The 16,674-nt window shown below is 39.4% G+C and overlaps 1 protein-coding gene across 8 annotated transcripts in view; it reads left to right on the forward strand.

The window, feature by feature from the left end:
* Positions 1-16,674, forward strand: part of LOC105495658 (peroxidasin like) — a 507,670-nt gene that overhangs the window by 159,727 nt on the left and 331,269 nt on the right. For 6 of the 8 annotated variants that reach the window (XR_011607033.1, XM_071068254.1, XM_071068255.1 and 3 more), the window contains exon 2: positions 5,997-6,068. Coding sequence is in view for 6 of the 8 variants with exons in the window: in XM_071068254.1 (XP_070924355.1) it covers positions 5,997-6,068 (72 nt within the window). In the remaining 2 variants the exon portion in view is untranslated. Of the gene's footprint in view, positions 1-2,021; positions 2,044-5,996; positions 6,069-8,098; positions 8,274-16,674 lie in introns of those variants that run through there. The other 2 variants (XM_071068253.1, XM_071068252.1) reach the window with 2 other exon arrangements.

Genomic DNA, 16,674 nt, shown 5'->3' on the forward strand with positions numbered 1-16,674 from the left:
TTTGTATTTTTATTGTTTTTTTTAATTTTTATTTGTTTATTTTATTTTTTGAGATGGAGTCTCGCTCTTTCACCCAGGCTGGAGTGCAGTGGCACGATCTCAGCTCACTGCAACCTCCACCTCCCGAGTTCAAGAGATTCTCCTGCCCCAGCCTCCCAAGTAGCTGGGGCTACAGGTGCCTGCCACCATGCCCGGCTAATTTTTGTATTTTTATTAGATACTGGGTTTCACCATACTGGTCAGGTTGGGCTCGAACTCCTGACTTTGTGATCTGCCTGCCTCAGCCTCCCAAAGTGCCGGGATTACAGGTATGAGCCACTACGCCTGGCCATATTTTTATTTTTTATTGCTTCTTCCAAATATTTTTGATCTGCAGTCCACTGAATCTGCAGACCCGAAAATAAGGAAGGTCAATTGTAATTGATTTTCTGATCCCAGCGACTTTGTGAACAAGCACTTTAGCAGAGCAAGTCTCAGCTCTCCTTGGTCTAATCCACGAGCTTGACGGGGAATGAAATCGTTTTCTGGAAAATAGTGTAGATGTGGGCTGGGAATTTCACTGAGGAGCAAAGTGAAGATGCTAGATGGAAGAACTTTTATAAAGTTGTTTGAGTGTCTTCTTTGAAACCTTTATAGTATTCCTATTTATGTATAAGTGCTTTAGCTATTGTTGGAGATCTGTAGATAAGTATCAAACGTACCAAAGAAAGAAACAAAAAAATCACCCCACTGCCACCTGCCTCACACTAACTGCAGACAAGATTCCTGCAAGGTCTGCCCTTCCTTTCTGGCTTTCCTCACACTGTGGTCTCCTTACAGACTTTGCCAGACCAACACCTGCCCACCAGGGAACAGGGGATGTGTGTATGTATATGGAGAAGGAGATTTTAAGGAATTGGCTCACACGATTGTGGGGGCTGGCCGCTCTGATATCTTCAGGGCAGTTGGCAGGCTGGGGACCCAGGGAAGAGCCGATGTTGCAGCTCAAGTCCAAGGCAGTCTGGGGGCAGCTTCCCTCTTCCTCAGGGGACCCGGGGCTTTCCTCTTAAGGCCTTCAACTGATTGGATGAGGTTCAACCACATTGTGGAGCGTGATATGCTTTACTCAAAGCTTACTGATTTAAATATTAATCATATTGTAAAAAATACCTTCAGAGCAACATCTAGATTGGTGTTTGGCCAAAAGCTGAGTTCCATGGGTGCGATGGCCTAGCCAAGTTGATCCATAAAATTAACCACTACAGCAGGCTAATACTGGGCCAGCAAACAACAGCGGAAGATGGCCTCAAGCCCTGGCTGTGAGGCAACTGGAAGGCAGCAAGTGCACTAGAGATTCGAGAAAATTCAGGAGCCTTCCTCAGCTGGGGATATGACTGGGAATCAGTCAAGACAGAGAGTGTCCTCCAGACGATCGTCTCAAGCCTGGAAAATGTATTTCCAATTTCTACAATGACAGGGCTGTCAAATGAAATGATGAAGAAGGCTTGTTTTAGAGCAACAGGGAGAGGTGTGGAAAAATCTCCTTGATTCTTCCCCTGACTCCAAGGCCGGGCAGCGTGGCAGTGTCCCGACAGTGTCCCAGCACCGTTCTGATATGCTGGATGAGGAGCAGTCACAAAGGGCATCGCCTAAGGGAGGCGTTGTGGCGGGAGCTGGAGTGGGGCTGATCGGAGTGACTGACAGAGGGTCTGGCTACAGGGAGCGGAGTCTGCCCTCGCTCTGATGCCAAAAGTGGGCTGCGGGCAGCAGTGCACAGGAGTGCGTGTCTCCCAATAAAATAACAGCCCAGCTTTTAGGAATCACCTTCTCCCTCCTGCCCTTCATGGTAGCTCAGGGAGACGGGAACCTGCTTGCCTCTCTTTCTGCGGTGGCAGGCTTGTGCCATTCCGGTGACTTAATTGCACCCTTACCTTCAATAGGAATGCTTTTGGCTCAGGTACAGAGCTGGTTGATCTTTTTCTCGGGAAGACAGGCTTTCTGCCAGAAAGAATATTTCTCAGATTTCAGAGAAACAAGTACAACACGCGAACAGAAATCAGCCTGGTAAGACAGCATTCTCTGAGCGTCTCAGCTCATTTGTTTTGCTCTCCGAGCATGAGATTCTTAGCTATGATAGCCAAGCATCTACTCACAACAAATCTGGAGACTGTGTTCAACCCAGGGATTAGCAGGAGGCCCCACACCTCGCTGGATGAGCTGTGTGGCCTGGGTCTCCTCAGGAAGGGGCTCAAGTTCAGACTTTTGATTTTATCTCTTAACAACATTTTGCATTCAGTCTCACCTACACATAGTATTTCAAGAGGATCACATTTATCTTACAACTTATATTTGAATATGACTTATTGGAATTTAAGTCAATCTGGAGAAAATCTTTGGGAGTCCAACCATTTTTTTTTTTTTTTTTTTGAGATAGGGTCTCACTCTGTGGCCCAGGCTGGAGTGCGGTGGTGTGATCATGGCTCATTATACCTTTGACCTCCTGGGCTCAGGTAATCTTCCCACCTCAACCTCTTGAGTAGCTGCAACCACAGGTGTGCACCACCGTGCCTGGCTAATCTTTGTATTTTTTGTAGAGATGGGGACTTGCCATGTTGCCCAGGCTGATCTTGAACTCCTGGGCTCAAGAGGTTGTCCTGCCTCAGCCTCCCAAAGTGCTGGGATTATAGGCATGAGCTACTGCACCCAGCTCAGTCCACACTCTGCTTCTCAGGAAGAGAGTCCCTGAGCATGCCTCAGTGGTGAGAACAGGGCATGGCCAAAGTCAGTGGGCAGAGTCTTACAGTCCACTGGGTGAGCCTGGGTACCCTGGAGACCTTGCTATGGCACCAGCTTACGAGCAAGACTGTCTCTGTGGGAGAAAAGCTTATGTCTGCTTACTTGTGGAGAAAAACAAGAAGGAAATTCTGATAACAGATACATATAGCACCTTGGCTTTCAAATCAATCCAGTGATAAGTTTAACTATGTAATTTGGTGATGAGTTCAAGCATCTTTTCACATTATTTTCAGTTATATTACCGTTATAATGTATGTAACTGAAAACGAAATTTGCAATGGCATCATTTCGTACAACTGAAGATGTACCTACCCTATAACCTAGCAATCCCAATTCCAAATATTTAGCATAGACAAACGTTTTTTTCAAGGGTACAAGGAGACATGCATACATATTTATTGCAATATTGTTAGTAAATAATGTTGCAAAAATTTGGAAACAACCAAAATGTCTGTCAGTAAAGGAATCTATAAAGGAACTGTGTAGTCTGTCTGCATTGTGGAGTACTGTGGAGAAGTTAGACAAAAATACCTAGTCCTTTATGTCTAGACAAGGAATAACATAGAAAATATGTAGTAGAAGGGAAGAGGGAAGTTTTAACAACCATATAACATTTGATAGCGCTTTTTTTGTAAATTTAAAAGCACAAAATATTTTAAATTTGCCCATATATCAGGTTTATTTTCATATATAGACAGTTTTTGACTTACAATGGTGCAATTTATGATTTTTGACTTTACCATGCTGTTAAATGGTTGCAATTTTGATGTAATGTACAATAGTGAGTAAACTGCATGAGATAGTCAACATTTATTATAAAATAGGGTATGTGTTAGATAATTTTGCCCAACTGCAGGCTAATGCAAGTGTTCTGAGCATGTTTAAGATAGGCTAGGCTAAGCTATGATGTTGGTAGTTCGGTTGTATTAAATGCATTTTTGACTTGTAATGTTTTCAACTTACAGTGGATTTATAAGGACATAACCCCATCATAAGTCAAGAAGTATCTGTATGTGTTTACATTTCATCTTATATTTATCCACATACATAGAAATGTATGTCTGAAGAGGACTGTCAAATACATGAGTGGTTATATCTGGTGTGGGAGACAAAGCTAAAATTAAGATGGTGCTTAAAAGATGTTCATTTTATCTACAATGTGTTTTTATATATAATTTATGTAGTAAAAATACACACGTGAAATTATGAGTAGAAGCAACTATATCAAGATATAAATATTAATAGTAGTTAATTCTGGATGTAGACAGTAAGGATTATTATTTTCTCATTTGTACTTTTCTGAATTTTTCAGAAATGTCAAAGCCTAAAATAAGGAAAATGGTTTATCTTTTTATATTTGCTTCCTTCTTGTGTTGTTGGAATCCCATTCTGGGAGAATTATTAGGACTATTGTTTAATGCAAGAGGAAAGCCCTTTCTATAACTATTAATTTTTAGCTTCTGTTTTTAAGAGAAAGCAGTGGTTTCCAGGGTATTTGGGTCTATATAACTTAATGTCTTACATGTTTATAGGGAGGATCTCATATAACTTACAGTTTCTTTTACCAATAGAGTATAGACATACTAAACAGCAATGCATGACATATATGCAGTGCACTCCATTTAGCAAGGAGGTATAGTCACTGAGTTATTTAATAACTTTAATTGAAAATAATAGCTCCTATAAAATTTTGCTCATTTTGGCAAAGTCTAGAGAAAGACAAAGTGATAGATGATAGATTTTAAGGTACTCTTATAAAGTTTGTAAGTCAAGTATTCTATGATAGAACAACTTTTTATGGTGGTGAAGAGTTTTGTTTTGAGAAATTAATTGAAGGGAAGTAAAGACAGTTTTTTGTTTTCATTTTATTCTATTACTGCCATTCTAGCATCCTATAAAATTTCCCTGATATACTTCTCCTTGGTCCTAACATTCCCAAGCAAATTACTTCATCTTTGTTCTATACTCCTTGCATTAGAGATAGAAATTCAGCTCAAATTAGTTTATCAAAATGACAGTTCCTGGTGTCAGGGATCTGGAAAGTCAAGGAGTAAATTTGGTCTCAGGCAATCCTGGGTCCAGGGTTTTGTTTCTTTCATTTGCTATTTTGACCCTATGTGTTTCCTGGGCTTTATTCCTAGGCTGGCGCTTTCTAGTGTGGACAATATGAGTTAGTGGCCCTAGATGCTCATTTTCCTTAGAGCTCTGAACCCCAGAGACAGAACATGACTGTTTTATTCAGCAGCCACGTCAATGCTTAAAAACACCTCCTGCTGGCCTTGCTTGGGTCATATGTTCCCCATGGAAGTAACAGTATGTCCGTGGAGATGCTGCCCCCAGTTAACCACCCCGTTCTGGGCAGGAAGAGGCCCCTGCTTGACGTCTTTACCATAATGACATGGAGTGGGGAGACTCATTCTCCAAATGATAGAGGGGCTTGAGGCAGAGCAGTCCCTAAGCCTTCGAAGTGTGCATGGCATTTGTTTGATCCTCTGTTGCATCACAAACACTATACATCCTAGTCGTGTAATAACTTCCTTGTCATCCCCCCACTGAACTATCTGGCTCAGTAGCAGGGATCCTATCTTGCTTATCTTTGCATCCTTATTACTTAACATGATAGGTGGCACGTAGCTGACACTCAATTATTCACATGCTGAATAAAAAAGATGTGAATTCATGAAAGAGAATGTTGGTTGTGGAGTAACGTCTCTCTCAAACTAATTCTTCTGTTGATTTAATACTTCATGGAAGGCCATTGTATTCCTGTACTGTGAAGAAAAATTAAGTAATTAATAATTTTAGGTAAATTCAAACAGTGGTGTTGAGTCGATATGTGACATCTAATACATCAATTATTTTCCAAACTAAATGTACTCAATTGACATGCTGCCATGTATAGAGTTTGTTTTACTGGCATACAAATAAAACCTAAAATAAATGGTGTAACTGTCTTTAACACTTCGCAGAGCTCTATAAGTAGCCACATTTGTCTGGCATCCTGTGACAAGCATATGGCCCCAGAGATGCAAAATTTTCTGTAAACAGTGCACCTCCCTAATGATTAGTGTATGATGTGCACTAGTTCTGTCTTAATTATATTTAGTCCTTTAGTACTGTATGTTTGATCATAAAAGGAGATTTAACTTTCACGCTTCTGGAAATAATGGCAGAACACAGTCAACATATTGTGATTGTTCTTCACCTTTTTATGTTCCCAGAGACTTGAGGTTTAACAGAATAAGAGAAATTCCAGGGAGCGCCTTCAAGAAACTCAAGAATTTGAACACTCTGTGAGTACTTATTGCTTATCTGTAAGATTCCTAAAATTATTTGCTGGTTGGATTGAAATTTATCATGAAAATCATTCTGAGCATCAAGAACAGCTAGTAGAAGAATGACACCTTGTAGATGTCTTATAACTGGGAAAATTCTGCTGCTTCTTTACACTGCCTATGTTTTTATAACCTTTTGAACGTGGAAGAGATTCTTATTTATCCAATTTATTTGTTTTCTATTGGTTTAGAAAAGCTTCATGAGAAGAAGAAATAGAGAGAAGGAGGGGTTAAATAACTTGTCTATGAGTCCCATGGCAAGAAAGCAACAGAAATGAAATTAAAATTCACAACCTCCTAACTGCAAAGCACATGCTCTACTCAGTATGCTACTAGGCCTTCTTATTTGTGATACTCTAAAACAAAGAGAAACTTTAGAATCATATAGAGATGCTGTTTTATGATAGTTTTTAAATGAAAAAAAATCACACAGAGAAAAAATGACAACTTTAGGGTTAAGCACCGATAAATGTTTCCAAGTTAAAAGGCATTTATTTTATTCACTCAACAGTATCTTTTATCTATTGTGGGCTACCAGTTGGCTGGTTTTGTATTTGGATCCAAATGCACATGCCCCTGCTATGATAGAACTGATGGTCTGACATTGTGGGGCAGTCAGGTAGCCAACACCCAACTGTAATATGTCTGTAATAAAAAAATCTCTATGTATAGTAAGTGCTATAAGGAGAAGAGACCTATGAGAGGTGACGACCGGAGGTTCAAGGTGTAAAATCTTCCTATGCTGCATTTAGATTAATCCACTGAGTGAACACACTGAAAGTTAAGAATGTTCAGTGAGGCTAGACCCATGTGGGTGTGTTTGTCTTCTTGTCATAATATTCTCATGATAGAGTTAGCAATTTTATCAACTTGGCAGAACTCACCATATTCAGGTCAAGCTAGCCCTTCTAACTTTAGAGTTGAGATCATAACTTTACACTTGTGTTTCTCCCATCTGGTTTCTTTCCAGTAACTGATGCCGGAACACACATATTTTTATCACAGTGTCTCTGTTTGGGATGATGTAAGAACATAAGAAAGTAAGGACTGCAGGGTTTATTCTTTGTTTTAAAATAAAGCAATGATTATCAAAGTGCAATTACAAAAGCATTTCTTGGAGTGCCTGTGGACATGCAAATTCCCAGCCCTCTTCCCCAGGGATCCTAATTTAGGACTTCTCAGGATGGGCCCAAAGATCTGCATTTGATTATTATTGTTTTTTTCTTTGAAACAGAGCCTTGCTCTGTTGCCCAGACTGGAGTGCAGTGGCTCGATCTTGGCTCACTGCAACCTCCACCTCCCAGGTTCAAGCAATTCTCCTGCCTCAGCCTTCTGAGTTGCTGGGATTACAGGTGCCTGTCACCACACCCGGCTAATTTTTGTATTTTTAATAGAGACGGGGTTTTGCCATGTTGGCCAGGATGGTCTCAATCTCCCGACCTCGTGATCCACCCGCCTTGGCCTCCCAAAGTGTTGAAATTACAGGCATGAGACACCGTGCCCAGCCTATTGAGTATCTTCTAATGAGTATTTCTGGGGTGTCCAATAGTTGAATAGCACCATCAATGAAACCTTTCACCACTGTCTACTGAAACATGTATATGATAGATAACCAAATATTTTATTCCTTGATTAAATGGTGAATATGATAAAATGTTTTCAAATATTTTCAATAGAGATAGTTGCCATTTAAAAAATTCAAGGAGTGTAACAAACTGATAAAATCTATTGGGGTTTGGCCACATTTTGGAGTTACAGTACACAATTATTGATGAACATTAATTATTGATGAATAATCCACTTCTTCACTTGGCAGAAACCATGGATAATATTAATTTGTTTCTAAATATTTTTTATTAGAAAACCATAATAAAATAGTAATTATGCTGTTAATTGTAAGCCTCATTTTATACCAGTTGCTTTATATACATTATCTATATTCCTTTCTCTCATGCTTTGTGGTAAGTGTTACTATGTTCATTTTACAGATGAGGAAATTCAGGTTCCTGGCTGTAACGTAATTTACCCAAATGGAGGCAGATAGAAAGGATCAGAGTCAGGGTTCCACACAGTTTGAACTGTTAACTGCTGGGCTATATGGTTTCTCATGATAGCACTCAGAAGAGTACTTCCCTGGAATACAGATGGTAGATCATTTAAACAGTAAGTTGTGTGTACATGTGGTTGGGGTGTGTGTGTGTGTGTGTGTGTGTTTGTGTGTGTGTGTGTGAGAGTCAGAGAGAGAAAGAGAGAGAGATTTCTGTCTAGAAAATGAGTTAAGCAATGAGACACCACTCCTGAGACTTCAGAGGAATTTCTGTTAGACTAGTTAAGTGAAGACCCAAAGGTCTTTACTAATTTATTGTAAAAGCAAAAGAAATAAGGACACATTTTTTAAAAATAAAGTTAAAATTTTCACGAAGAATATTAAAAATTTTGACCATATGGCTCTTATAACACCATAGCATCACAAAGCGAAATCAAGCATCTGGTGATTCTATTTCCTTGGGTTGCCTTTATAGTAAATTGCATAGAAACTCCATTGTTTTCTTACAATTTAAAAAAATGCCAACCACATTGCTTCTATATCGTAAAAGAGAGGGTTTTCTCAAAAAGAGTTGGCATTTTTGTATTAAACAGAGCTTGCTAAGAGGTTTACTTAATTAAAAATCTGGAAATGTTATGTATTGCTGGAGCGTAAGTACTAGAGGTAATATCAAGTATATGTTATCAGACCCTGAATTTCACCCGCTGCAGCACAGTGAAGTGGTGCCTGGCAGAGCTCTGTGACTTGCCAGGGTGCCTCCGCCTTCCAGTTTCTGGATGAAACTGATAAGAGTAATACATTTGGGAAACAGGCTCAAATTCAACTGTGGACAACACAATTATGCTTATAAAAAGATGATTGAGCCCTGGAGGAACAGCAATAGCTAATAAATGCCAAGGACACAAGGTTAGACTATACCACAAAAATAAAATAAATGCATGCCACTATTTAAATAGCAACAACGGAAATACGAAGATCTGATTCTAGGACTGACACTCCTCACTCAGCTGCATTCTGGAAGGAAGGCCTAGTTGAAAAGCAAGGTGAAAAGAACCTTGAGAAGAATGTCAAATGGGAGGAGCTGGGGGGTATTTCTGGTCCTTCCAATTGTTTTGTGAAGTGTAGCAAGTTATTTAACTCCTTAAACCTTAAGTTTACTAACGTTTCCTCTGACGTTTTATTTTGAAAATTTCGAAGCTACCCAAATCTCAAAAGAAGGGCATGATAATTGCTGTGTATCTTTTACCTGAATTCACCAGTTAACATTTTGCCACATTCACATTTCTCTCTCTCCCTACACTCATCTATGTCTGTTTATTCTAATTCGGCTGAATCTCTTCAGCCAAATATATATGCTACGCTTTATTCCTAGGTAAGATATATAGATATAGATGCAGTATGTAGAATGTTTAAATAAGTATCACATATAGTTAGTTAATGTATGTATTAATATTATTGTTAAATGGCGTTAAATTATATGTTCTATTTATTTCATGCTAGTAGATAAAATGCAATTGAGTTTTGTATATTGATATTGTCTCCAGTGACCTTACTAAATTAAACCTCACTAATTCTACTCATTTGCTTATATCCTTTGGATTTTTGTAAGTACACAATCATGTCTTTTGGAAATAAAAAGTTTTCTTTTCCAGTCTGTATGTAGTCTCAGGGGACAGCACGTTATATTAGTGGTAGTTTTTTGTGTAAGGCTTGTATTGAGAAGATAGTGGCATATGATGAGCTAGTGATCGATTTGTGACAAAACCGCTGATAAGAGTTAGGTCATTTTGTCTTTGCTCTTACCGAATTCAAAAGTAAATGCATTATTTTCACTTTTGCTGTTCAACAATCAACCTTATCACTAGTGGCTAATAGACTAATTTATCTCCACAAATTGGGCACTGCAGCATAAATTGCACTGAACTTCACCAACATTGAGACCAATTCTGCCTATTGACCCGATCTGATCCTAGATGTAGTTCTCTTAGGGCAATTTCCACAAGCAATAGGGCCTGAGCACTGAATACAGTGTTAGCTTACTGGAAGATGGTCATGGTAAGGCAATGTAAAAAGGACTCTGGCTGATCTCTTCCTAATAAATTTCTCTTATTATCCTACAAAACAAAATCACAACATCAGGACAATAAAACCAAGTTAAATGGTCTTGTCTATTTTTCAAAACTTATTGTCGATCATGGCAGAAACAGTATGGGTGGCTATAGGGTGAATGAGAAGAATCAGGGCAGATCAGAGTAAACTTCCAATTAGTAAATAGTTGACTTTAAAATCTACTGGAAGACTTATTTATTTATTTATTTTTATCTATGCCTGTACATTGTTAAATTTTGACTATTACTCTTAATCTCTTGACTTTGTCATTATTTTGCTCTATACAATAAAGGAGCATTTAAGATATAGAACTCCTATGGAATCAATTCAAAGGTGAATAACTGGATTTTTTTATTTTTGAGACAAAGTCTCTATTGTTGAGGCTGGAGTACAGTAGTGGATCTCAGCTCACTACAACCTCTGCCTCAGGAGTTTAAGCAATTCTCCTGCCTCAGCCTCCCAACTAGCTGGGATTACAGGCATGCACTACCATGCCTAGCCAATTATTTGTATTTTTTGTAGAGATGAGGTTTTACTATATTGGCCAGGCTGGTCTCAAACTCCTGACCTCAGGTGATCCACCTGCCTCGGCCTCCCAAAGTGCTGAGATTACAGGCATGAACCATCATGCCTGGCCTGGATTTTCTTTCTTTCTTTCTTTTTTTTATTATTATTATACTTTAAGTTCTAGGGTACATGTGCATAATGTGCAGGTTTGTTACATATGTATACTTGTGCCATGTTGGTGTGCTGCACCCATCAAATCTTCAGTACCCATCAACTTGTCATTTATATCAGGTATAACTCCCAATGCAATCCTTCCCCCTCCCCCCTCCCCATGATAAGCCCTGGTGTGTGATGTTCCCCTTCCCGAGTCCAAGTGATCTCATTGTTCAGTTCCCACCTATGAGTGAGAACATGCAGTGTTTGGTTTTCTGTTCTTGCGATAGTTTGCTGAGAATGATGGTTTCCAGCTGCATCCATGTCCCTACAAAGGACACAAACTCATCCTTTTTTATGGCTGCATAGTATTCTATGGTGTATATGTGCCACATTTTCTTGATCCAGTCTGTCACTGATGGACATTTGGGTTGAGTCCAAGTCTTTGCTATTGTGAATAATGCCACAATAAACATACATGTGCATGTGTCTTTATAGCAGCATGATTTATAATCCTTTGGGTGTATACCCAGTAATGGGATGGCTGGGTCACATGATACTTCTAGTTTTAGATCCTTGAGGAATCGCCATACTGTTTTCCATAATGATTGAACTAGTTTACAATCCCACCAACAGTGTAAAACTGTTCCTATTTCTCCACATCCTCTCCAGCACCTGTTGTTTCCTGACTTTTTAATGATTGCCATTCTAACTGGTGTGAGATGGTATCTCATTGTGGTTTTGATTTGCATTTCTCTGATGGTGAGTGATGATGAGCATTTGTTCATGTGTCTGCTGCCTGTACGAATGTCTTCTTTTGAGAAATGTCTGTTCATATCCTTTGCCCACTTTTTGATGGGGTTGTTTGTTTTTTTCTTGTAAATTTGTTTGAGTTCTTTGTAGGTTCTGGATATTAGCCCTTTGTCTGATGAGTAGATTGCAAAACTTTTCTCCCATTCTGTAGGTTGCCTGTTCACTCTGATGGTAGTTTCTTTTGCAGTGCAGAAGCTCTTTAGTTTAATTAGATCCCATTTGTCAATTTTGGCTTTTGTTGCCGTTGCTTTTGGTGTTTTAGACATGAAGTCTTTGCCCATGCCTATGTCCTGAATGGTACTACCTAGGTTTTCCTCTAGGGTTTTTATGGTATTAGGTCTAACATTTAAGTCTCTAATCCATCTTGAATTAATTTTCGTATAAGGAGTAAGGAAGGGATCCAGTTTCAGCTTTCTACTTATGGCTAGCCAATTTTCCCAGCACCATTTAATAAATAGGGAATCCTTTCCCCATTTCTTGTTTTTGTCAGGTTTGTCAAAGATCAGATGGCTATAGATGTGTGGCATTATTTTTGAGGACTCTGTTCTGTTCCATTGGTCTATATCTCTGTTTTGGTACCAGTACCATGCTGTTTTGGTTACTGTAGCCTTGTAATATAGTTTGAAGTCAGGTAGCATGATGCCTCCAGCTTTGTTCTTTTGACTTAGGATTGTCTTGGCAATGTGGGCTCTTTTTTGGTTCCATATGAATTTTAAAGCAGTTTTTTCCAATTCTGTGAAGAAACTCATTGGTGGCTTGATGGGGATGGCATTGAATCTATAAATTACCTTGGGCAGTATGGCCATTTTCATGATATTGATTCTTCCTGTCCATGAGCATGGTATGTTCTTCCATTTGTTTGTGTTCTCTTTTATTTCACTGAGCAGTGGTTTGTAGTTCTCCTTGAAGAGGTCCTTTACATCCCTTGTAAGTTGGATTCCTAGGTATTTTATTCTCTTTGAAGCAATTGTGAATGGAAGTTCATTCATGATTTGGCTCTCTGTCTGTTACTGGTGTATAAGAATGCTTGTGATTTTTGCACATTAATTTTGTATCCTGAGACTTTGCTAAAGTTGCTTATGAGCTTAAGGAGATTTTGGGCTGAGACAATGGGGTTTTCTAAATATACAATCATGTCGTCTGCAAACAGGGACAATTTGACTTCTTCTTTTCCTAACTGAATATCCTTGATTTCTTTCTCTTGCCTGATTGCCCTGGCCAGAACTTCCAACACTATGTTGAATAGGAGTGGTGAGAGAGGGCATCCCTGTCTTGTGCCAGTTTTCAAAGGGAATTTTTCCAGTTTTTGCCCATTCAGTATGATAGTGGCTGTGGGTTTGTCATAAATAGCTCTTATTATTTTGAGATACGTTCCATCAATACTGAATTTATTGAGAGTTTTTAGCATGAAGGACTGTTGAATTTTGTCAAAGGCCTTTTCTGCATCTATTGAGATAATCATGTGGTTTTTGTCTTTGGTTCTGTTTATATGCTAGATTATGTTTATTGATTTGCATATGTTGAACCAGCCTTGCATCCCAGGGATGAAGCCCACTTGATCATGGTGGATAAGGTTTTTGATGTGCTGCTGGATCCGGTTTGCCAGTATTTTATTGAGGATTTTTGCATCAATGATCATCAGGGATATTAGTCTAAAATTCTCTTTTTTTGTTGTGTCTCTGCCAGGCTTTGGTATCAGGATGATGTTGGCCTCATAAAGTGAGTTAGGGAGGATTCCCTCTTTTTCTGTTGATTGGAATAGTTTCAGAAGGAATGGTACCAGCTCCTCCTTGTACCTCTGGTAGAATTCAACTGTGAATCCATCTGGTCCTGGACTTTTTTTGGTTGGTAGGCAATTATTGCCTCAATTTCAGAGCCTGCTATTGGTCTATTCAGGGATTCAGCTTCTTCCTGGTTTAGTCTTGGGAGAGTGTAAGTGTCCAGGAAATTATCAATTTCTTCTAGATTTTCTAGTTTATTTGCGTAGAGTTGTTTATAGTATTCTCTGATGGTAGTTTGTATTTCTGTGGGATCGGTGGTGATATCCCCTTTATCATGTTTTATTGCATGTATTTGATTCTCTCTCTTCTTCTTTATTCGTCTTGCTAGCAGTCTATCAATTTTGTTGATCTTTTCAAAAACCAGCTCCTGGATTCATTGATTTTTTGGAGGGTTTTTTGTGTCTCTATCTCCTTCAGTTCTGCTCTGATCTTAGTTATTTCTTGCCTTCTGCTAGCTTTTGAATGTGTTTGCTCCTGTTTCTCTAGTTCTTTTATTTGTGATGTTACAATGTCAATTTTAGATCTTTCCAGCTTTCTCTTGTGGGCATTTAGTGCTATACATTTCCTGCTACACACTGCTTTAAATGTGTCCCAGAGATTCTGGTATGTTGTATCTTTGTTCTCTTTGGTTTCAAAGAACATCTTTATTTCTGCCTTCATTTCATTATGTACCCAGTAGTCATTCAGGAGCAGGTTATTCAGTTTCCATGTAGTTGAGCAGTTTTGATTGAGTTTCTTAGTCCTGAGTTCTAGTTTGATTGCACTGTGGTCTGAGAGAGAGTTTGTTATAATTTCTGTTCTTTTACATTTGCTGAGTAGTGCTTTACTTCCAATTATGTGGTCAATTTTGGAATAAGTGTGATGTGGTGCTGAGAAGAATGTGTATTCTGTTGATTTGGGGTGGAGAGTTCTGTAGATGTCTATTAGGTCTGTTTGCTGCAGAGATGAGTTCAATTCCTGGATATCCTTGTTAATTTTCTGTCTTGTTGATCTGTCTAATGTTGACAGTAGGGTGTTGAAGTCTCCCATTATTATTGTATGGGAGTCTAAGTCTCTTTGGAAGTCTCTAAGGACTTGCTTTATGAATCTGGGTGCTCCTGTATTGGGTGCATATATATTTAGGATAGTTAGCTCTTCCTGTTGAATTGATCTCTTTACCATTATGTAATGGCCTTCTTTGTCTCTTTTGATCTTTGATGGTTTAAAGTCTGTTTTATCAGAGACTAGTATTGCAACTCCTGCTTTTTTTTGTTTTCCATTTGCTTGGTAGATCTTCCTCCATCCCTTTATTTTGAGCCTATGTGTGTCTCTGCATGTGAGATGGGTCTCCTAAATACAGCAAACTGATGGGTCTTGACTCTTTATCCAGTTTGCCAGTCTGTGTCTTTTAATTGGACCATTTAGTCCATTTACATTTAATGTTAATATTGTTATGTGTGAACTTGATCCTGCCATTATGATATTAACTGGTTGTGTTGCTCGTTAGTTGATGCAGTTTCTTCTTAATATCAATGGTCTTTACATTTTGGCATGTTTTTGCAATGGCTGGTACTGTTTGTTCCTTTCCATGTTTAGTGCTTCCTTCAGGGTCTCTCATAAGGCAGGCCTGGTGGTGACAAAATCTCTAAGCATTTGCTTATCTGTAAAGGATTTTATTTCTCCTTCACTTATGAAACTTCGTTTGGCTGGATATGAAATTCTGGGTTTAAAATTCTTTTCTTTAAGAATGTTGAATATTGGCCCCCACTCTCTTCTGGCTTGGAGAGTTTCTGCCAAGAGATCTGCTGTTAGTCTGATGGGCTTCCCTTTGTGAGTAACTCGACCTTTCTCTCTGGCTGCCCTTAAGATTTTTTCCTTCATTTCAACTTTGGTGAATCTGGCAATTATGTGTCTTGGAGTTGCTCTTCTCGAGGAGTATCATTGTGGTGTTCTCTGTATTTCCTGAATTTGAATGTTGGCCTGCCCTACTAGGTTGGGGAAGTTCTCCTGGATGATATCCTGAAGAGTGTTTTCCAACTTGATTCCATTCTCCCTGTCACTTTCAGATACACCAATCAGATATAGATTTGGTCTTTTTGCATAATCCCATACTTCTTGAAGGCTTTGTTCATTTCTTTTTCTTCTTTTTTCTTTAAATTTCTCTTCTCACTTCATTTCATTCATTTGATCCTCAATCACTGATACTCTTTCTTCCAGTTGATCGAGTCGGTTACTGAAGCTTGTGCATTTGTCACATATTTCTCGTGTCATGGTTTTCATCTCTGTCAGTTCGTTTATGGCCTTCTCTGCATTAATTATTCTAGTTATCAATTCTTCCACTCGTTTTTCAAGATTTTTAGTTTCTTTGCGCTGGGTACGTAATTCCTCCTTTAGCTCTGAGAAGTTTGATGGACTGAAGCCTTCTTCTCTCATCTCGTCAAAGTCATTCTCCATCCAGCTTTGATCCATTGCTGGCGATGAGCTGCATTCCTTTGGAGGGGTAGATGTGCTCTTATTTTTTGAATTTCCAGCTTTTCTGCCCTGCTTTTTCCCCATCTTTGTGGTTTTATCTGCCTCTAGTCTTTGATGATAGTGACGTACTGATGGGGTTTTGGTGTGGGTGTCGTTCCTGTTTGTTAGTTTTCCTTCTAACAGTTCGGACCCTCAGCTGTAGGTCTGTTGGAGATTGCTTGAGGTCCGCTCCAGACACTGTTTGCTTGGGTATCAGCAGCAGAGGCTGCAGAAGATAGAATATTGCTGAACAGCGAGTGTACCTGTCTGATTCTTGCTTTGGAAACTTCCTCTCAGGGGTGTACTCTACCGTGTGAGGTGTGGGGTGTCTGTCTGCCCCTAGTGGGGGATGTCTCCCAGTTATGCTACTCAGGGGTCAGGGACCCACTTGAGCAGGCAGTCTGTCTGTTTTCAGATCTCAACCTCCATGTTGGGAGATCCACTGCTCTCTTCAAAGCTGTCAGACAGAGTCGTTTGCGTCTGCAGAAGTTTCTGCTGCTTTTGTTGTTGTTGTTGTTGTTGTTGTTTAGCTGTGTCCTGTCCCCAGAGGTGGAGTCTACAGAGACAGGCAGGCCTCCTTGAGCTGCTGTGAGCTCCACCCAGTTTGAGCTTCCCAGCGCTTTGTTTACCTACTTAAGCCTCAGCAATGGCGGGCGACCCTCCC

The sequence above is a fragment of the Macaca nemestrina genome, chromosome 8 (genome assembly GCF_043159975.1).
Source record: "Macaca nemestrina isolate mMacNem1 chromosome 8, mMacNem.hap1, whole genome shotgun sequence".
Lineage (NCBI taxonomy): Eukaryota > Metazoa > Chordata > Mammalia > Primates > Cercopithecidae > Macaca > Macaca nemestrina.